Raw genomic sequence first — 22,334 nt, forward strand, 5'->3', positions numbered from 1 at the left:
CGTCATTACACGTCAGCAATTTCCTTGAACTCCTCTAAAGACCCAGCTGTCAGATCTCACAGGTTTTATGAAATGTTTTCGCTCGGCATAAATTCAGTTGCTTTTTTGGCCGAATTGTTGTCAATCAACTTTAATTTTTATTTAATTAGTACTGATTTTTAATTGCTGGCTGCAGATCTAGAGGGGAAGGCCTGTAAATGCTTTAATTGCCTTTTCCCTGTGTCGTAGAGGATTTACTGGGAAAATGCGTCACATTATGAGGGTTTTATGGCTCGGTCTAATCGCTGGCTTCGTTTCCCAGAAGCCTTGACAGTTTTTATCCAGGCCCTCTGAGGCTTCCCTGCTTTCGCTTCCTTAGTGTAGGAATACAGATAGTTTTTTTTAAAACATCATCTTCTGTCCTGCAAACATTTATTTCACCTTAAAAAAATAAAAAATAAAAAAAAATAGGTTTTTCTTGAACTGTTGAGATTTTGTCACAGTAAAACTGCAGACTTCAGTCTGTGGGGGTTTTATGCGATCTACCACCACAAAGAAGTGCATAATTGTTAAGATAAATTAAAATTGTTTACAAGTAGAAATGCAAAATTTGTGGCATTCATTCGTGTTGAGACTTTACTTTGATACCGTCGTATAAAACCCGTTGCAATCAGTTCAGAAGTCACTTGATTAGTAAATAAAGTTGACCTGAGTGTAATTTAATCTCGGTATAAATGCAGCCGTTCCGTAAAAGCCTCAGAGGTTTGTTGGCGAACATTAGAAAAACGTAGGTCTACAAAGGATCGACTCCAGAGGCTGAATACAAATGCCGTGAGGTTTTTTGTTTTTTCAGATTCTTGTTTGTAAAAAAAAAAAAAAAAAAAAAAGGTTTAAAAAGCATCAGTCATTTTCCTCCCACTTCACAGTTACTGATTATGTTGACCTTGCTGCTTAAAATCCCAATAAAACACAATGATGTTTGTGGGTTTTAACGTGACAAAAAGGGGAAAAGTTACTAAGTATCAATGCTTTCGATAGGAACCTGTACGACTGCGAGCTTGAGGGTAAGTTCTCGGTAAAAACCTCTGCACAGTGAGACGCAGCCTGCGTCCTCACATCCTGGAGGAGCCCGAGGCGGCACACCGGGCGACTTCCTCAAGATACCTGAGGACGGTTTATTAGTTTATTTACAAGACACGTTATTAGACTTCCTCTCCTCTAATTAACAGGTGGAGCTTGATAAGAAACTGACACTGTCAGACAGACGATGGGACAGGCGGAGAGATGGATGTTTTGTCTCTCAAGAGGTTGACATGAATCGTCCCGCCGAGCCCTCCTTGACATTGACCTGGTCTCAAATAAGCCCCCAGCGACCCCTTCCTCCCTACTCCCCCTGGGCCCCTCGTGTCTCCTATACATCTCCCTCTCCAGCACCCCTTCCCCTCCTCCTCTTCCTCCTCCTCTTCCTTACTGCCAACTCTCCCTTTAGCCTTGGTCCCCGCAGAGCATCCTTTCATGTGTTTGAAGTGTAGGGCACAGAAAATGAAAGTGTGTGTGCGCGCGAAAGAGGCGGGGGTGAAGAGGATCTCTGTGTGTGCATGTGTCTGGTTGTGTATGTGTCTAGGTGCAAGGTGTTGTTTGAGAAGCTCTCTTTGGACCTGATGGGCAAAAGAAGAGAAGGAGGGAGGATCGGGGGGGTAGCTGGGTTGTAGAAATGGCCAGGAGGGCTTTCCCTCCCTCTTCACATGATGAAAGAAGGTTGAGGGAGAGGGAAAGTAAAATGAGAGGTGGGGGTAGAGATCCAGATGAAAGTGAGAGGAGGGGTTGGATGTTTTGTCTCCTGCTGTTCGGCCACGACTCAAAACGTGAAGCATCTTTAGCATTGTCCTAAAAATGTAGAGAAAACTCAAGCAGGCGATTGGTGAAAGGACAAAGACGTGCGGCGCTGCGGATTCACCAAGTCTTTACAGCTGCTCGGGCTTAGACGACTGGCAGAATGCCCTCCTGTGGAAAAGATACTTGAATTTTCTGGTGCATGCAGAGTTTTAGCGGATGGGTTTTGGCTTTTGTCAACCTGCCAATCCACGAAATTCATCGCCGATCCAGCCAAGCTGCATCGGCGCGGCATTAGCCTTTATTCTCGCGCTGAGGAAAACCCAGCTTACCTACGGGGATTTACAACTTCAGGGATGATTATGGCGAGGAAAATGGGACTGTACAAAAAACTGGGACTGCTTTCTGAAGCAACTTAATGGAATGAAAGGGGCCAGTTAGTGCTTCTGTGTTCTCAATTAGGACTTTAATTTGTAATGGGAGGGACACTCGTTGTGCGATCCTGCAGCTGCAATACAAGACTAGAGTTTTAGTAGAAAAATGGAACATCTGAGTACCTTCTCCGTGGACACAAACACAGACATACTCGCAGAAGGGCAGCGCCTCGGGTGACCCCGCTCCCCTCTGCTCACATAAAAGAGAAATAAAGGGAGAAAGGGAGGGAAAAAATATGGACCTGTTGCTTCGGTGAGGTTTTACAAGTATACACAGGATAAATATAGATGTCAATAACAGCAGAATCCAAAAAAAAATAAAAAAATAAAGACAATTACCACTTCACAGTTAGCAGTTTTTACATGTTTTAATTGTGTTGCTTAGTATTTTTTAGTGTTTTTGTCTCGTTTCTAGTGCAGATATCGTGCTATGCTTGAAATAAGGAAAAACGAACATTTCTACAAGATATGAGAGTTTGTTTTAAGTCAATAATTAATGGACATTGATTATAAGTCCTATTCCCTTTGGCAGATTTTTTCATTGGAAAAAAAGTTTTGTTTTCCATATTTGTAAATTTGTTTTGAGAAAATTATCTTTTGCAGTGTAGATGTAAGTGATCACTTCTACCACCTTTTCTTGTTGAATTCAAATCGTGTTTTTTGCATGAGCAGTGGCGGTTCTTGCACAATTGGTTCCCTGAATAATTGGCATCCATGTTTCTGCCTCCACACACCAAACACACTCCCACCCTGCCAACAGAGTCCAATCTAATACTGTTTACTGTGCAACTTAATAGAAACATAAGAACATAACCAAAAATATTGATCTGATTATAACTGATTAGGAGTTATAGTGAGTTATAAGCGGGGACTGATACGTGGTATGTTGCTTTTTAAAATTGGAACTGAATTTTCATGAATCTCAAACTGTGTTTTTTAAATATTCTGTGTTCTCTGATGAAGAATTGTCCAGTTGATGTCTGACCAGTTCAGACGTGCAAAATATTGAAATAGAGGTTAACAAGTGCAGAGTTCTTAAAGAAATGTTTAAATACTCCTTTAATTTAGCACCAGAAAATAGCTATTAATAAGATTCACGTTCTCTGTCATTAGACTTTAAGTTAGGACTTTCAAATAAGGAATAGTAATTAAAGTGGACTGCTGATATTTGCACATACAAAGTCTGTGAACACATGCGATCCCGTCTACTAACACTTATAGTAGCCTAACTTAACTGTTCAGCCACATGCTATACATTAATGCGTATTAATAAGCACAGTGCAGTAGTGTGGTATTAGCTCTACTGCTGTTATATTCTTCCTTTTCCCGTTTTTGGGGTCCAACCAATCACGTCCAAGGAGAATGAATGGCGCTCCTGGATTGGCTGCTTTGCAAGTGTCAGCCATTAGCATGTCAAGTAGCGTTGCACCGAAGCATTTCAGCTTCCCAAGCTGTATTTTCTTTTATAATATTTTACATATACCCTCTGAAAATAATCTGAATAATTTGGAGTCACGTTCCACAGAATAATCTGCAAATTGGTGAATCTGTGAATAGGTGGCGGTCCATTGTAATGCTGTAATTATTTATTTGTTTTACTTTGAGAGAGGTGAATGAGCAGAAAAGCTAAATAACTTTCACTTCTTTGAAGACTATCTAGAGCAAGAGAAAGCAAGTCTGAGTTGATGCCTCATCCTGATCAGCTGCTGTAAAAAAAAAAAGAACAGTTCTCAGCAGATGGCTCCATGTTGCTGCTAAAATACCAATTAGGTCTGGCAAACTGCTAGGCTTGGTATTTCACATAGCGTATGAAAGGAGTCTAAAGATCCAAATTAAAATTAGTTCAGGATTTTTTTTATTTTACGTAGAGAAACAATGTATAGCACACAACCATATAGAAGTGGGGTTATCAAATCCAGGCCTGGAGGGCTGGTGTACTGCCACTGTTAGAGGAGGCAGTTCAGCCATTTGACTCAGTCAGGTGTGTTGAAGCATAGATAAAACTTGGACAACATTGGCCTCCTAGGTCTGGATTCGAGGACTCTATTTCATCAAAACTTACATTAAACGCACATGTTACCAACTCGCACTTAAATCTTGGATGCTTCTATTATTTAACTGAAAGAAAATAACAGAAATCTGTTTTTGCTAAATACTTTGTGTAATGTAAATGACTTAAAAACGCTATTTTCAGTTTTACTCGTCTTTTCTTTTCAGCCGTGAGTTTTGGGGTTTCGAGTAGCAGCATCCGACGCCTAAAGTTAGGCGATGGGATACGGTCGGGATGCCTTTGGGTCTGCAGCATTGATTCCTTTTAAAATCAGTTGCCTGGGAGGATGTTGTAAAGGTCCCATAATAAAAATTGCTAAAGCATCCCTTTAACAGAGCCAGCCATGCAAAGTAATTGGTGAGACGGGATTGTGACCACAGAGAACTCAGAGGTCACCTGTTCCTCCCTGTCACAGGCGCACAACAGCCCGACTGTGTGTTTTTGTGTGTGCGCTCTGGGGCTTCACTTCCCTCTCATCCTTCTCTTATCTTTCTCAACCCACCTCTACCCCGCCACTTCCCCACAGACACACACACACACACACGCACACACACACCCACGCACTCTTGTCTGCCGCCAGCCGAGTCCCCTGTGGCCCGGCGCAGCAAACAGATCGATACACCGGAGCTAGGCCGCATTAATATCTGTCGCTTCACCCCCCTCCCACCACCGCCCCGGCGCCCACTCAGCTGCTTCAGTACACACACGCACACACAAAACACACAGTCGGGCACGCACTAGCAGGCACCTAAATCACGCAGACACACAAAAACACACATCACACCCGTACCAGCGGCGGAAATGGCCCCTAGCTCCCGAGGGATCCGTCTAATTAAAAAAAGGGTGGTGGAGGGTCGGAGGGGTGTGTGTGTGTGTGTGTGTGTGTGTGTGTTAGAGGGGGGGAGTGGATAGATTGAGGCAGGGAGCGAGAGGGAGGAGAGAAAGAGCCGGATGGATTTTTCTCTCATTAGAAGCCATGTCTCCTGGTGTGGCCTGGCCTGGCTGATAATGATGAGTCCTCTTCTCCTGCGAGGGAGAGAGAGAGAGAGCGAGGCCGAGGGAGCGAAGAGGTGGAATGAGGCGAGCGTTTGAGGGCAGGAGGTGGAGGTGGAGGGACGGAGGAAGGGGGGCATGATGATGGCGGCGGCGCCGGCAGGGGTGGGGAGGAATAAAAACATTGTGTGCTTTTTTTTTTTTTGGTTATTTGTTCAAAACAGAATCTGAGCTCCAGTTTTCATAGTGTTGATCTGCTGATGCCAATTTTTTAAAATCATATTCTGATTTCACTTTAAGAACTATAATATGAGAAGATACATGTTAAATATTTTTAGAATCTTACTGTTTTGAGGTTCATCTGTTATTTACCGTAGGATCAGAAGCGAAGTCACACTGTGTGTGTTTGTAGGAAAGCAGTGGCGGTTAAATACCATTTAGATCCCTGTTTTGCTATTTTAAAACAACGATGAAATGATTCTTTTATTAGCGACTAGCAGGGTTACTGCCGTTAGCATTACTAAAACAGCCATTTCTGTGTGTGACCTGCTAGCGTGTCCACCATGTTTCAGCGCTAATGCTGATGACTCAAAAGCATGAAACAGAGAAACTTTGCTGAACTCCATTTAGCCTTCCTGTTACTTGATGGAAGTCTTGCTCTCTCTCAGTCTCTTGTAATGAATCCAAGGCATGTCATAGCATGTTGTAGGAACCTTTACTTTAATGTAACACATTGATTGTTAAAAAAAAAAACATTACTTATGGTTTAAATGCCTAGCTTTGAGTTGTCTTTACTCAGTAAGAACTTTCACGCCAAAAGCTGTTTTATGGTGTGTTTACTGACTGGAAAAAAATATGGTATTTTTAAGCTTTGGACTTGCCGGTCTCCAGTAAGGGATAATCAATTCAGCCACCAGATGATTTTCTTTTTTTCTCACCCATTCTTAGTATCATTTTAAAATATTTATGTTGAATTAGTAGTTTTTATAGTTAAAAAAAAAGCTTCCTTTCATTGCCCTTTAGTCTCCCAGTAAACCAATATTCAGGCACAGCAAGTTAGTAGATGAGGAATTGGTCAGGTTTTAGCAGCCTAAAACTATAAATCCATCCCGATCGTTATGATGTCGTCTCACTGATCTCTGTGCTTCTCCTGTTTCTGCAGACATACTGCGGGCTCGTCAGGAGGCGCTGGTTGCGGCAGTCAGGAATCCCGCAGCCTTGGAGGCCCACCTGCCCTCAGCGGGCAGCTCTTCATCATCCAGCCAGAGACGTAAGCAGGGCCTGCCGCAGCACCGCGACGCGCATTACACTGACAGGTAAAAAAACCTGCTACGTCACAAACAGCTGCAGCCCTTCCCTGCTTATAATACAAGAAATTATAAAAGATTAAACAAATAAATAAATAAATAAGCATCGCCTCATCCTCAGGTGGAAGGTGCAGAAGAGCTGAAAGGGTTAAACACCTGTCAGTTTTCATCAACGCACTATTTGCAGTTTTTTCTTTGTATTCTGTCTTGCTTTTCGAGAAAGATTTAATCTTATGTTGGGCTTTTTCGCTTTGCCCAGTTTCCACACACACACGTGCACATATATATATATATATATATATATATATATATATATATATATGTATTCAGTAACATCTCAGCTATACCGCTGTGGAGTTGCACGCCTGCTCTTCCTCTCCCTCCCCCCCAGCGTTGGCCCCTACGCCTCCCAAACAAAGCCAGGGGCAGCGGGAGTGGGCGGGTAATTGCTTGTCGATTATTTATGTGGCGCGGGAGAGGCGGGGGATCGATAATGGGCCGGCGGTGCGGCAGCAGGGGGTGTGTGTATCTTTATGTGTGCTTGTGTGTGTGTGTGTGAGAGCGAGGCAGAGAGAAAGATTGGTGAGGGGTAGGAGGGGGAAATGAGCAGGAAGCAGATCGGCCAGGCGCTGTGTGGTGCAGCTCTGGGAGACGGTGGGGGTGTATATATTTTTGTGTGCTAGAGTGAGGAGGGGGTAGCTTAGTGCTTGCGCATATTTGTTTGTTCCATTTTTTGAGCCGGCGCTCTGATGCGCGCTCATCTATGCGTACTAAATCTGGGTTTGTTTGTGTGAATATGTCTACTAATTTGTGTGTGTGTGAGGGTGAGAGGCCAGTGGTGCAGTGTGAACGTAGTCGGTGAGGCGCGCCTGTTCTCTGACAGAACACTGAGTAATTAGCCACACAGGACTGGGGAGAGTTACCCACGCCTCACCGTCCGTCCATCCATTACTGTCCAAACCCATCCTCACATCTCGCTGTGAGCTCTCTTTAACCCCATCCCTCTTAATACGTGCTTTGCAGTAAATTAAAAAAAGATTGATGAACGAGGAACATGCTGCAGATAACTTCAGCCTGGTGTTCGGCATGTATGTAATCATCTGCTTACGGGCCGTGTGATGACAGGACAAGACGAGGCTAAACTGGCTGGTTATGACTCTTGACATTAGTTAGCCTCTTGGCCTATGCTTCAGCTTCTATTTGCTTGTGCTGGTATAGAAGTTATTCTTCTAAAATCAAACTCTAGGTGTTGTAAAAACCTTTTCAATGAAGAGAAAACTTGGGAAAACAAACTTCCACGCAAACCCCTGATGACATCACAAAAGGCAATTGAATATTTGGATTTCTTGTTTTTTTTTCCATTTTATTTGCACTTTTTAAATCAAATTTGTCCTTCAAAGGTGTTCTATTTTATACAGGCACAACAAGTATGGCACTCGATTGCTGTGCCTTTTGTGATGTCATCAGCTAAATCGCACAAAAACCGAATTAGCGGGTTTTTTTTTTTTGATTTTGTAAAATCCCACAGTAGGAATCCATCCATACCAAGCTGTGTTTTTATTGTAAGTCTGCATGCATAAGTGAAAAGAAAAAAAAAATCACCACAGGTTAGTTTCTTTACAGAAAGTAACTAATTTGATGGAAAATCTTAGAGCTACTCTTCTTTGTTTTCTTATGTGCAGAAAACTTTTACTTAATCTTTCCTATTTGACTCTTACTGAAGGAAAGTGACTTCCACAGATCATTTTGTGCCAAGTATGTGTCAATTCGTTCGCATCCCACTTTGACAACCCCTGGATTTAAAAGTAACTTTCTCTAATCAGTTCATAGTCTGTTCTAATGAAATATGGCAGTATGACTCCAATGAAATTATTTAAGAGAGTTAGTGTTTACCCCTATACTAAACTGTCTTTTACTATAAAGTACAGTATTATGCTTTACTTTATAAAGTATAATGAACAGCAGTACTGTTTATTATAGTGTTTAATTCATGAAAATACTGCTAAGAATACAACCGATACAAACGTTTTAGGTGGATCCTTCAGTGAGCATCACTGTTTTTGCTGCAACAAGCCACCAGTTGATGATTGCATCTGTCAAGTTGAAGTATCAACCAAATGACTGAATTGGACCAATGCATTCCCATTGGGCCTGTTTTAGATTTGTTATGGGGAACATCGTCCTTCGCTTTGCAAACATTTAGAGATTAGCATTGAAAATGACTTACTACAGGTGCATATAGTAATGGCATACATATTACACGGCCAAAGGAAGTTCTCTGTTATGCCGTTTTATTCTGGTGCTTGGAGGTGCTGCTTTTGAAAAATGTAAAGATTTTTTTTTGTTTTTTTCGTGTAGAAGAGTATTGAAATTCAGCAACAATATGTGAGGGTAATTTAATCTCTATTAAATGAGGGATAAATCTCCCTGAATACGCTAAGCAGGCTCCTCCAGTGGGTAAATACTCCAAAATGAAATATGATTTTTGGAGTATTTCCAAAAATACTCCAAAAATTGGTGAAAAGTTGTAGTCGGTGAAAAGTTTTGGACCGTGGCTTTTTCATCCCCTTGAAGAGAATCCAAACGACACAGCATAACATTTTCTCTGAGCCGTAGTGCGCATTCACTGTTGCCATTGTAATGATAGTTTTAGGGAAGCCCCCTCATGTTTTTACATGACAATGCCCCTCTGTGGGGTCTATAAAGAAATGTTCTGAAGACCAGTTCCAAAATGTAGAGAAAAGCGTCTCCAGCCTGATTAATATGAGTGCCAGTGTATTGGATGCATCAGGCAGGTGTAATGGTGTAAAATCTGCACCAGTTGTCCTCAAGAACCGGTGGGAAACGTGAGGGTTGCACGAGTTAAAAGTGAAGAGAAACTTGTGAGTGAATCTAATTGCTCAGTTAAAGTAAAACAAAAACGGCAGCAAAACGAAAGCGAGCGAGCGAGAGATGGAAGCTTCCTCCTTTCTAACTCTCTCCGCAGCTCACCTTTCCATCGACCCCTCATCATTGATTATCTGGGGCCCATTAGGGCCCATTGTTAAAAACAAATCATTAGGGCTGCTCGATAGGCTTAGAGCCTGGCGCTCCATTTGTCTGGCCTTAAATGGCACTAGGCTCACCAAACATGTGCAAAGCAAACAGGGGAGGGATGGAGGGAAGCGAAGAGAGTAGAAAACACGGGAGCTAAGAACGGGGGTGAAGCAAAAGGAGACGGCGAGGTGACGGAGAGAGATGAACTAAAATAGAGAGTAAGGAAATCGAGAGAGTGCGAGATAAGGGGAGGAATAGGGGCGGAGGGAGGGTGCAGGGAGCGACGGAGATAGAGGGAGGGAGAGAGAGCAAGCGTGGAGGGAGCCTCATCCATTTTAATGAGCTTCCTGTGTAAATGTGTTCCTGCGGAGAGGGAGCCGAAGGCGGCCGCGCGGCGCTCCTAATCCCCCCACGCTTCAGTCATTAAGGGCAGCCCTTCACACACACACACACACCAACACACACATACACACACAGGGCCTGCGCTGTTGCAGGACGGGACCGCTGTCGCCGCTCTGACAGGTCGCCACACACCAGTGAATTCCCCATGAGCCTGCGGCCCCTCTGCAGGGAGAGGTCCCGCGCGATGATGAGTCCACCTTCCAGTTTGCATCTGTGCTTCTTTTTAGCCTTTTTGCAAAGAGTGGGGATTGGAGGGGGGTGGGGGGGCAGAAAAAAAAAGGTGAATGTTTTTTCTTCATCTTTTTATAGCATGTCAGTGGTTTGCCAACAAAATGCACAGAGAGTGCTAAAAGAAAACCACAGACTCGGAGAAATAAGTGCACACAAACATGTGTGCATCATGCATCCAATACACACACATTCGCCTAATGTCTGCCACTCCTTCCTCAAAATTGCCTCCTATAAAAGGAGGAAGAGAGGGAGAGATGGAGGAGAGGAGGGGAGTGTCAGACGCACTCGTTCTCTGCTCCCTCTTTTTCCTCCCCGTGATTAGGCCTAATTATGGTGGCGCAGACGCCTGGCAGCCCCAGTCATGCAGCTTTAATTGACCGTTATTCATCTGCGGGCTAACGCTAGGCAAGGCGGCGCAAGGAGAGGAAAGAGAGAGGGAATATCAGAAAGAAAAGGAAGGAGGGAGCGAGCGAGGAGGTGGAAGGCAGGGGGGGGGGGCTGTGATGAGAGTGGCATGCGGGAGCCGCGGTGGGGGTGGATGAGAGTTTTGCGGACGCCGTGGCGTAGTCTGGTGGAAGTGCGCGTCGCGGGGCTAATTGCTGGCCCTGAGGGATTAGGCCAGGTGATTACACACTGGGCGGTGTAATTACATAAGCGGCGGCTAACGGGGTCCTGGCTAGAAGCTCCGGGGTCACGCGCCACAGCCCTCACCCAAGATTAATTGGAGCTGCCACTGGAGTGCGAGGCACCGCCGGAGAGAACGGTTATACGATTAGTATTAACATTTCGGCGGCAATCGATGAATACACACACACACACACACACACACGCACACACACACACACACACACAGATGGCTAACCTTCTCCCCCCTCAATCTCATCTGCCGTCTCCTGTTCAGCATGTGTCCTTGCCGTTTAGAGCGGAGGGAGACTGGCGGGCGCTGGCTAATTTGAACACGGTCTCAAAACAATATCTGCGGTTTCATGCGTCCCAGCGTTTGGTTTTGACTTTGTAGTTTGGCTCCGCTCGTTTCCTGTGTGTGTGTGTCGAGCCGGTGTTCACACACAGTCGACCGTTGAGGTGGTGACGGGAAGAGGTTATGCGGAGCTAGAAATTGAACCCCAAGGAAGGTCGTGGAGAAGGCTTCGCTACCCACCCTAAGGTCAAAGCTTCATCCACTTGACATCTGCCTTGAGTGATGCGGTTCAGTCCTGTCACAGCTTCCTATGGTAGCTTAAATAAAAGGTCATGCTTCTTAACATAACACCAAACTTAAATGTGTATATTGTTTGGATTTTATGTCATGGACAAAAAGTGGTGTTTAATTGTAAAATTAATGGTAAATGCTGTACAAATAAACGTCTGTGTGGCATGCATGTTTAGCTCCTGAGTCAGAACCTCTCTCTGTAGTTACAGTTCCTTTTCTTTTTAGGGTACAGCTTTGCACACCCACTACCCAATTCTGACCCATTCCTTTTTGCAAAGTAACTTCAATCTCAGTCGGATGCAAGAAGTTTATTTTGAGGAATTAGGATACAGAAGGGTTGACTTCTCAATTTAACACCTTGAAATTGGCCCCTGTCTCTTTAAGAAGCTTGATGTCACAACAGTGTTCGCTCTGTTTACAACCTTTCTTAGGAGCTTTGGATTGAGAAGTGGTTTCTATACAAGCTCAGCAGATGCGCCGGTCCACCAGGTTAGTTGCTGCCGCTAGTCTGGAGGAGCAGAGCGAGGAAGCTCAGCTGGAGATTGCAGCTCTGAGGAGGAGCTTTGTGGAAATAGGAGGTTCTTAGTGATTAGCAAGCACTGATGCACTGCTAATGGTTGCTACTGGAGAGTAAAGGATTTCTTAAGCATGCAGGAAATAATCAAAGCAACACTCCAAGAATTTTTTAAATAAGGAAACAACATTATAACATGATGTAAAGCTCCAAAAGTCGATTTTACATAATACTTTACAATGCCACTCTGCTTTGTGAAGGTCTTTCACGTAAAATACAAATTAAAATATATGAATGTTTCTGGTTTGTAACAGGACAAAATGTGCAAAGGTTCAAGGGGTGAAGTTACATTGGCAAACATCGTCTGTGCTTCTTTAGCTGAGACGAAAGAAGTGAAAAAGGAAGGAAGAAAAAGTGAAATAAGCAGAATAAACAGACAGAATGAAGGGCTTGAGCAGGAAGACACTTAAAGGTGAAAGAAAGGGGGGATGAAAAAAAAAATCTGTGAACACAGAAGTGTAGAGTTGGGAGTAAAGACCAGACAGAAAGAGAGGGAGAAAGGTGAGAGGCACCTTTCCCCCTCGAGGAGAACAAAAGACGACCGCAATAATGGAGAGGCCTTTTCAGAACGAGAGGTTCCAGGATGCTCCATCTTTTCAATGCGGTGGAGAGAGCGGCGGGGAGGGAGGCTGAGCGAGGGCCGTTTAAAAAAAGGGAAGAGGAGGGATGAGTGTTAATTAGAAGGTCCTTCAGCCCCGTGGCCCCGGTCAAGACGCAGGGGCCGCCCCAGCTGTTGGAGCATGACACACTGGCATTGTGCATTCAGCCCTCATTATGTGTGTGTGCGTGCGTGCACGGAGAGGCTGCAGGGGGAAGGAAAGAGTTGCCGTCCAGGGCACAGCAATGGCCAACGGCGGATGCTGCGTCGTGACAAGACTGATGAGGCACCGGGGCCTCTGGAGCGCCTCTGATAAAAATACTCTGCTCAGTATTTGTGCATTCGCTTTGGAGGCGAATGCACACTTTTCCCTTCTCTGAAGCTCAGAGCAGGGAGAACCCTTTTCTGTTCGTGAAGGTGCGCTTCGGCTAAACCTGCATAGCGAAATCTATTTGTGAACTAATGTCTTCGCTTTGGTTTGTGTCCACAGAGAGCTGTCCCATCCGCCGCCCCTCCTGTCCCCTCCAACTGCTCCTCACGTCACCTTAGGGCCTCACCTGCGGCCCCCCTTCCTGGGCATGCCCTCTGCCCTCTGCCAGACTCCTGGTGAGTGATGAACATACTCTATCTATATGACTCCAGCTGATTTAAATCAAATGTTTTTATTTTTACAATTTCCAAAAGGAAAACACTTAAAACAGGGGCGTCCAAACTGGTCTGAAGGTTTGCAGTCCCTTGATGCTTTTGTGTTGGTGAAATTTTCTCTAGCAAATGAAAATTTACCTAAAATGATAAATATTACGTATGCGTCTTTTGAATCAACAAAGAATTTTTGTTTTAATTTCCTAGTAAATGGTGCAAGTCGAAAGCAGACTTGTGCAATTTGGTAAAATCAGGAGCTTTTGAAGAAAGAGTGGCCCACGTACTGTTTTTGGTCTGCAGACAGACCAAAACAAATTTCTATAAAGCAAATTGAAAACCAGCAAGAGACTGCTTGCCTTTTGTTTAAGGAGGATGTATTATATAAAATTCGCTTTTCGAACTTTATTCTTCCATTTCTGCTTCTAAAAACAGTCCAAGTCCAAAACAGCCATTTGTTTTCTGGCAATATGTTAATGTTTTTTGGTATCTGGAAAACACACCGTTTCTTAAAGCTCACAGTTATTAAGTCAGAACTGGCGGGCAATGCGCAGTTACCTAGCAAAACCCACTAATCCCAGCCCATCACCTAGCAACCGAAGCAAAACTCGAGCAAGACGAGTATTTTCCTGCTGATTTATGATTCACAAACTGCTGCTGCATGTTTCATGGCTGCTGTTGGAGGCTCCACTCTTCTGCTTCTGGGTCTGACTTGCGGGTCAAAGACGTACCGTTGTACTACTGCGCATCTGTTTGCAGCTAGTTTCATGTAAAGTGTGAGTGTAAACACTGAGTTGGGAGGCGTGGCCAGCTGCAGCTTATTTGGATTTAAAGCAACAACAAGAGCTCCTGCAAAAAGCTCTTGTTTTTGTCCGCTACATTTTTTTTGTGCACAAATATTTAGCGGACATGTTTTGCTCCAAATAAGTGCAGATATTCCCATGCCCTTTCAGCACAGAGCTGTGAAATGATGTAAATTTGTGTTTCTGACGTTGTGCGTCTCTTCCAGGCTACGGGTTCCTGCAGCCGGCGCAAGCGGAGATCCTGGCTCGACAACAGGAGCTTTTAAGGAAGCAGAATCTGGCCAGGTTTGTTGCATTTCATAAAATATATGTTGAATGTTTAACTGCAGCTGGATTTGTTGCATAAAAACAAGAGATGTGAGGAAAAAGAAGGAGAAGTTCTGTTGGTTAAAGTCTCTGTGTGTTTTTCTTGTCAGACTCGAGATGTCGGCAGAGCTGCTGAGACAGAAGGAGTTGGAGAACCTCCACCAGCACCAGCAGCAGCAGCAGCAGCAGCGACTGCTCGGGTCAGACCCTCTGGGAGGCCTTCCTCCCGGCTTGCCCCCCGACCACCCAGCCCTGCGGAGTCTCCACGACATCCCTGAGGGACACCCCCTACGCGAGGAGCTGCTCCGCCGTTCCAATGCGATGCTGGTGCTTCGCCACGGGGCCGCCACTCCCCTCCTCACCCTCAACCAGCAGCAGCAGCCAGGGGCGTCGTCCACGCCCAAGGACACGCAGGCGCAGAGCTCCGTTGTCGGGCTGGGTGCCGAATCTAGAAAGGCCAACCGCATGGAGGCTCAGACGGAGCTCCGCGCCGGGGATCACAGAGGAGGAAGAGACGACGGGGGAAGGGAAGGAGACATGGAGGTGCACGACGAGGAGATGAAGGACTCGGATAGCGAGACGGAGATGAGCGAAGAGAGGCGAGAGGGGCTGGTTTCCAAGCCCGACAGTAAACCCAGGGACAGAGAGAGGAGCAGGGGCAAAGAGGCTGGCAGCAAGGTGGGGTGCGAGAGCGCCAAGGAGACCGGAGGGAGCTCAGGGAGGCTGAGCGCCTCCAGCTCAGCAGATACCGAGTCACCTAGTCGCAACCTTTTCACCCCTGGACTTGGCAAGGCCGATCTCAAATATCACCTGCCACCAGGTTTCATACCGCCATTGCCTGCTCTTCACGCCCAGTCGCTGCCCTTTGGATTTCCCTACGCCAGCCCTTACTTTCCTGCGGGTGAGAGTCTCCAACACACACACACTCGGAGCTTAGAGGTGACATGTGAAACCCATTAGCATCACTCTATGTGTGGATGTCTCCAGTGTGGCGACCTCTACTTGTTAGGGGCCCTGCCTTTGACCCCAGAGTGACCCATGCACACACCCCCAGCAGCACAGCCACGAGAGCAAAGCAGGGGGAGGAGGAGCAGTTTGTTGTCCGCACACACAGGCCGGACCGCTTCTGGACCAACAGCAGCCGCTACACCATTTATTAGACCGTTCCCTGAGAATAAGAAATTCAGGATGAGCAACAGAAGTTAGACTGATGTGAGAGTCGCTGTATTTCAGCCTCTTGTTATGATATAAAATACCCAGAATATTTTACAAACATATTTTTAAAAAAAAGTTTAACATGAACTCATTGCTTTCATTAAAAAGATAAATGACTAGTCATACTGCTGCAAAAACTATTTTATTTTATATTCTATCACCACAGCTGCACTGCTCCTGCTTTTAAAACAAACCTGGAAATCCACATTTGGAGGTTGTTTTTTTTAGCACTGCAGTTCATAACTTTTACAAAATGCATATTTTTTTTCTTTTTACATATTTGTTAAAACTGGCACTATGTTGTGATAGCATAGTGCGAGACCGATGATCTTAAAAAAATTGAGCTCCTCTGCCTCTTCCTGGTGGTCCAATCAGAGCCAGGAGGAGGGGCTTCGCCCTGTCAATCATGTCCATGTATGCCGTGCTCACACCCTCCATCTTGCTCTTTGCTAGACTACAGCTAGTTCCCCACAGAGGAGCCAAAGACGATGGTGGATGAACAGTTTTCCTGTAACATTAGGTTGCTCCTTTCTTTGCACATTTAACCAGCAATCTTGAGCAGCACATACACAAACATGATTGACAGTCATAAGACCTTCCTCCTGGCTTTGATTGGATGCTTCTGACAGAGCGGTGCATTTCCGTAGATGGCTGTAGGACCACAATGAAGAAGAGCAGCTCAAATATTTTTAACAGATTATCTATATGCTGGGATATAAATAATCTGAATGACATAGTGGCAGTTTTTAAAAAAATATGTAAAAAATAAATAAGTAAAGTTTCCTGCTGCAGCTTTAAGGTTCAACCTGCTGATTTCAATTGATTCAGATTCTTTTCTTTATTGTAAGGACTGCGACACATTAGAGGAAAAAATGCTCTGCAGGTTCTTTGACAGAGTTGGAACCCAACAGGAAACTGAAGCAATATTTATGTCAGAAACAAGTTGTAGATGACTGGAAATGAACATTTTAATAAATGCGTCCATCTTAGGTCCTAAATTATATTTAGTTGGGTCTTAGCTAACTGAAGTCCTAAAAGGGGTGTGGGTTTTAATGTTTTTATCTTTTTTCAAAATCTCTTTTTCTCACTGTTTATTCTATGTCACATGCTGTTTGCATTTTAATTATGTAAAACACTTTGGAATGCCTTGCTGCTGAAATGTGCTATACAAATAAAATTTGATTGATTGATTAGATATTGATTATTCAGTGCTTCTTCCCTAGACTTTTTAAATGTATTTCATTAATCAGTGGTCATCATTTATTAGGGAAGTTTGTTTTTAGTATTAGCTGGAAAAAAATAAGACAGCAATTTAGGAAGAACTTTGGTGGCAACGACTTTCAGTATTTAGCCAACTTCAGCCTCTTGATTAATCGTTATGTGTGTTTAAATAGCATTTTTATTTTATGTATAAACTTAAGCAAAAACGAAATCAATTTAGAAGTTCCTTTCATATACAATTAGTTGTTCTGCAGAATTCATTTTGCTCTTCATTGAATAACCTGCACAAGCTAATATTAGCTGGTTGCTTATTTAACACTGATGTTTGGTGCTCCTTTAGTTTCCACACCATACCTGTCTGTTTTTCCGTGAATTGAAATATTTCCGAAGACAGAAGGGGGAAAAGTGCAGCAGCCTTTCAGTCAGCTGGCCAGCAGTGCAAAGTAATATATGGTGTTTCTCCATATAGCTGGCGACTTTAGCACTTTCTCTAGCATTCAACAGTAGGAGCGTTTTTTTAAAGGCTTGGTGCCTTAGCAACAGTAACCAGGATGTCGAACTGCTGTTTCTGCTTTTCCCTCACTGCTCTGCTGATTGGCATTTCCCCACATTACTCAAACAAGACCATCACTAAAGACACTCAGACGCATCGATCCTGTCGATTCACACGCATCGATTGATCTGCTCCCTCCACATCGACCCCATCTGTTTATCTCATTATTAGCTTTCTTCCTTAAACCCACCCGCAGCTTAAGAGTGACCGCTTTTTTTTTTTTTTTTTTTTGACATATGATGCAGCTGTGTGGCCTCTGCATATATTGACATCATTTTCACACCGCTGATTTTTTTTCTGTTTTTTTCCCCTCTCGTATTTCCAGGCTCTTTGGGGGGTCTTTTCATGGACGGGGAGGACTCAGCCACGTCAAACCCTGTGGAGGACGTCAGCAAGTGGAGCGTGGAGGATGTGTGTGGCTTCATAAGCAGCCTGGCTGGATGTGCCGAATACGCGCAGGTGAGAGCAGAGAGGAGGAGACGGAGGCCAGGGGCAGGCTAAAAACCACAGAATAGTAGTAATAACAGCAGGTACTCTGAAGGGTATTTTAAGATGAACGTCCTCATGTTGAGGTGGTGACAGTAAAACAGCTTTCAGGTTTACTGGGAATGTGTGTGCGGACGCATGAATGCTCAAGCTTCCTTTCAGCAAGATCTGTGTGCGAATGAGAGGGATCAAGTGTGCGTGTGAATCGAATGTATGTACAAGCATCACCAGTCCAGCGTCTGGGAACAAACATTTTAAAACTTAGTGTTTGTAGAACCTGGTAGCACTTTAAGATGTGCTCAGTGGTGGAAAGAGAAGATCAGATTTTTGACTTTCAAACCATCATTGATTTTCCAGATCCAACTTTCCAGAAATTCCACAAAAGGAAAGTAAAACAAACAAACGAAAAAAAGAAGAATCAGAGGAGGAAGGAAAACTGAGTTCCTCCCAGAAGGCCGAGTTTCTCAACCCGTCTCTGAGAGCCCGGACACCTTGTGGAGGAAACTCATTTCGGTTGCTTGTATCCGCCATCTTGTTCTTTCAGTCGCTACCCCGAGGTTGTGATTATAGATGAGGGTAGGAACGTAAATCAGCCGGTAAATCGAGAGCTTTGCCTTTTGACTCGGCTCTCTCTTCATCACGACAGACGGGTACAACGCCTGCATTGCTGCAGACGCAGCACCAATCGATCGCCTGCTCCACTTTTTCCTCATTCCTTAACACCCAGAGACACTTGAAGCCCAACACTTGGGGTAGTTGTCCAACCCCGACCAGGAGAAGACACCAGATGTTTCTGGCTTAAAACCATAGTCCCCATTGTTGGAAGTGCTAATCCAACTCCAACTGGAAAGATGATTTTTCATACTTATCTAGACCTGGAAAACGGTGAGATGAACCACCAGACTGGTAGATGTGAGCGATATTTTGGCATCGATCCAAGACCTAATTTTGATTGTCCGACAGATTTCAATAAACTAGCGACTAGGAGGCAATGAAGGTTTTTTCTGATAAAAAAAAGTTTATCCAAGCTGCCAAATTTGACACATCAGTTTTTACATAAGGATGGATTTACCATAGAGAAAACAACTCTCCAACCATCAGCTCTCCCATTCTGCATCACTGCTTCAGCCTTTCTGTTTAAACACTGATGGGTGTGCAAGGTTTCTTCAGTAGAGAGGGTGTTTTGTAGTGCTAGTGTGTGTGTGTGTGTGTTTGTCGGGGCTGTGGCTGAAGCGGCTGTGTCTCTGCCAGGTGTTTCGGGAGCACGCCATTGATGGGGAGACACTGCCGCTGCTCACTGAGGAGCACCTGCTCAACACTCTGGGACTAAAGCTGGGGCCTGCGCTCAAGATTCGCTCTCAGGTACACACGCACCACACACCTGCGAGTGTGTGTTTCGGTGTGTTTGAGTGGAGCCGAGTGTGTGCGTGTTTCTGTCCTTAGGATAGCTGCTAGCATAGCGTAGCTGACCCCCCCCTTGAACTCGCCTGCCCCTCAAACTGCAGCCTCTTTTCTTCTCTCTCTCAAAGTGATAGTCAGTGGCGTGAAGCTAATCGAGCCGTTCTGACACTCGTGTTGGTCTCTTCAACTCCACAGGTGGCGCGTCGTGTCGGCAGGCTCTTCTACATGACAGGATTTCCTCTGGCGTTCCCGTTTCCACCTTCTGCCGTGCTGCGTCCCCCGGATCGGGACAGAGACCCCCCGCCCGCGGCGTCTGACCCCCCTCTACCTTTGTCTCTGTCCATGCCGCACCGGCCCACCTCAACCAGCAGCAGCTCTTCTCCGTACAGCGGCCCTACGGCCGGATGCTCGTCCCCCAAACAGGAAAACGGCACCGGCTCCGCAGTGGTGGGGCGGTACGAGGCTAAAACCCCCTCGTAGGAGCAGACGCGCTAACGTGAGCGAACCAGACTCGCCGACGTTTGAGACATTTCAAAACGACGGTGAAAAATTAGACTGGAATAAGAGACTAGTGGACAGAGTCTGCAGTGGCTTGGAGACGAGCAGAACCCAAAGAAACCGGGCTGGAAGGGAGAAATGCGAAGTGACAGAGGAGCGGAGGGGAAGGGGGGGGAGACAGCTGGTCGCAGACGGGTTGCCAAGAAAAAGAAACAGACCCCTGCCACAGGACGCGACATTCTTGCAAATCAGGCAGACACTAGCGGAAACTCTTCTCTCCTTCCTGGGCAGGAGGAAGCTCTCCTCACTCACTCTGCGTTTCTCCAGGATCCAGGAATAAAGAGCAGTGCGTCTCCCTTCTTCTTCCTTCCCTGAGGCCAAGCAGCAGCGTCACCCTGTGCTGAAAAAGCACCAGCTCCCTCTTATATCACTGCAACTATGCATTCCACTGTCCTGATACCAAAGATGACCGGACGTGTGGAACATGAACTCACCATGTGTCTGCTTCTTTTTGCATTAATGGCCCCAGAGGGAATTGCCGAGGTCGGGCCTCGTACAGCGGACTCTGAGGTAGACCCGTCATCCACTGGCGCTTATCCCAAACGGAGGAGCCTCATGCAGCTGCATCTCAATAAATTCAAATATCATTGAAAAGTTCATTTATTTCAGTAATTTGATTCAGAAACTGAAAATCGTATAGATTCAGTAGATCAGTACTTCAATAGTTTGTTGGTTTAGATCAGGGATGTCAAACTAAGTTTTATTTGGGGCGACATCAAGTTCATGAATGTACTGAAAGAGCCAGTTGTGGCAAAATATATTGAGAAAACGACATTAAAGTGTTAAAATATGAATAAATCGGTGTCTGCATTCGATGACTTAATCCTGAACATCTTTTTGCATTAATATAATTTGGCAAAATACAGAGAAACCTGCTTTGACTTCATGAAACAATGTTTAGGCACAACTGTTTCTCTGAAGGCTCTATTTGTGTCTCTCTTTAGGGTTTAGAAGGCCACATAAAAAATTATGGTGGGCCAGATTTGGCCCCCGGGCCTCGAGTTTGACAGGTGATTAGCGTACAGCTAATGAAATAAACACTCTCCCCCAAAGGAGGATTCAATACGGAAATGTGAGGCTGCCGTTATAGGCGTTACTTTTGTAGTGACTTCTACCACACTTTTTCCCTCCACTCAATTTTCAATGAACACACTTGGATACAGAACTTAGAACCGGTTAATTATTTTTTTTTCTTATTTAAAAAAAAAATTGCTGGCCTGAAAACTGAATTATGGATTTTCATTAGCTGTAAGCCAAAAAAACACAAAAAACATTTTAAATGCATTTGTAATTAATCTACATGGAGTTCCTCTCGTTGAAATTATGGAAATAAACCTTTTTAATGATGTTCTAGTTTATTTTGATGCATCGTGACAATTTGAGGACAACTTATCAGACATGGAGAAACCTCAGAGGGCGTCTCCGGCGTCCCTTGTACACTTGTGTTGACTACTATTAAAGTAGGACAAACATGCAAAATTGTACAGAATTGCGCTTAAGATGAAAATATTCTGGTGGTACTTTTTGTTTAACGTAGTTGCACGAGTAAGAATTTCTTTACTGACAAATGTGACTTGCTGAACTTTGGTGGTACTTTTGTTCATTTTCTTAAGAAAAAAAAGAAAGTATAAAAAAAAATGCTCAAATGCTAACCCAGCATATAAATATGAGGACAAAAATATTTATAGCATTTTGATGTAGTAGATAAAAGCAGATTATGATATGTATTAAAAATCAGCCCTTACGATGGATTCCAAAGATAACTTTTACTTTGTTTTCTCTTGGTTGCAGGGAAAAAAAAAGGCACAAGAAGCTCTTAATGCAAGTGTTTTGAATTTCTTATGGATTTTTTTTTAACTATAAAAAGCAATGAATTAATAAAAAAAATGTTCTCTAGATTTCCCTTCAGAAGTTTTGTTTTCATCCTATTTTTCTATTCACCACACAGGTGAAATAAATCCTACAGAAAAATACTCTGCCGTCTCTTGTGTGTTTGTGGTGGTTCTGTAAAAAACGAGCGGAGAGGGGGGGGAGGGACGTGGTCTCCTGAGGTGTGTGTGTGTGTGTAGAAGGGGGAGGTGACCCATGAGGGGCACAGTTCAGGTCAACACCAGCTGTTGAAGTGTGAGGTTCAGCCGCAGGCCAAGGCCTCCCTGCCTGTGGGGGCAAACCTGACCCTCTTCATACACACACACACACACACACACCAGCCTCAGCGCCTCACTCACACTCACCTTCCTCCTTCAAAGCACCACGCTGTGTTAACTCTGATGGGACTTCCCTCCGCTTCAGGCGAGCTCCTGCGCCAGAAGCTTCTGAAATCTACTGCAGAGGAAACGTGACAGGCGGTTGTTTAATTAAATCCGTTTTGTGGCTTTTAAAACAAATCCACACTGCAGCGCTAGATTCCTGCAATATCACCCTCAGTTCAGCTGTGAATCTGTGGAAAATGTGCAGGGAAGCCCAGATAGAAACGCTGGTTTAAAAAAAAAAAAAAAAAAACGT

At 44.6% G+C, this 22,334-nt stretch overlaps 1 protein-coding gene across 2 annotated transcripts in view; it reads left to right on the top strand.

Annotated features, from left to right (window-relative positions):
- The window catches only part of samd11 (sterile alpha motif domain containing 11), a 62,873-nt gene extending 42,246 nt beyond the window's left edge, over window positions 1-20,627 (top strand). The window contains exons 7-13 of one of the 2 annotated variants that reach the window (XM_014985848.2): window positions 6,452-6,605; window positions 13,138-13,253; window positions 14,296-14,374; window positions 14,506-15,296; window positions 17,710-17,843; window positions 19,122-19,232; window positions 19,467-20,627. In XM_014985848.2, coding sequence (XP_014841334.2) covers window positions 6,452-6,605; window positions 13,138-13,253; window positions 14,296-14,374; window positions 14,506-15,296; window positions 17,710-17,843; window positions 19,122-19,232; window positions 19,467-19,751 — 1,670 coding nt within the window. In that variant the 3' untranslated portion in view covers window positions 19,752-20,627. The remainder of the gene's footprint in view (window positions 1-6,451; window positions 6,606-13,137; window positions 13,254-14,295; window positions 14,375-14,505; window positions 15,297-17,709; window positions 17,844-19,121; window positions 19,233-19,466) is intronic. The other variant, XM_014985849.2, reaches the window with a different exon arrangement.
- Window positions 20,628-22,334: the final 1,707 nt, after the last annotated feature.

This window comes from Poecilia mexicana, unplaced genomic scaffold, assembly GCF_051168715.1.
Source record: "Poecilia mexicana isolate PSO_F unplaced genomic scaffold, ASM5116871v1 scaffold_7, whole genome shotgun sequence".
Taxonomy (NCBI): Eukaryota; Metazoa; Chordata; class Actinopteri; order Cyprinodontiformes; family Poeciliidae; genus Poecilia; species Poecilia mexicana.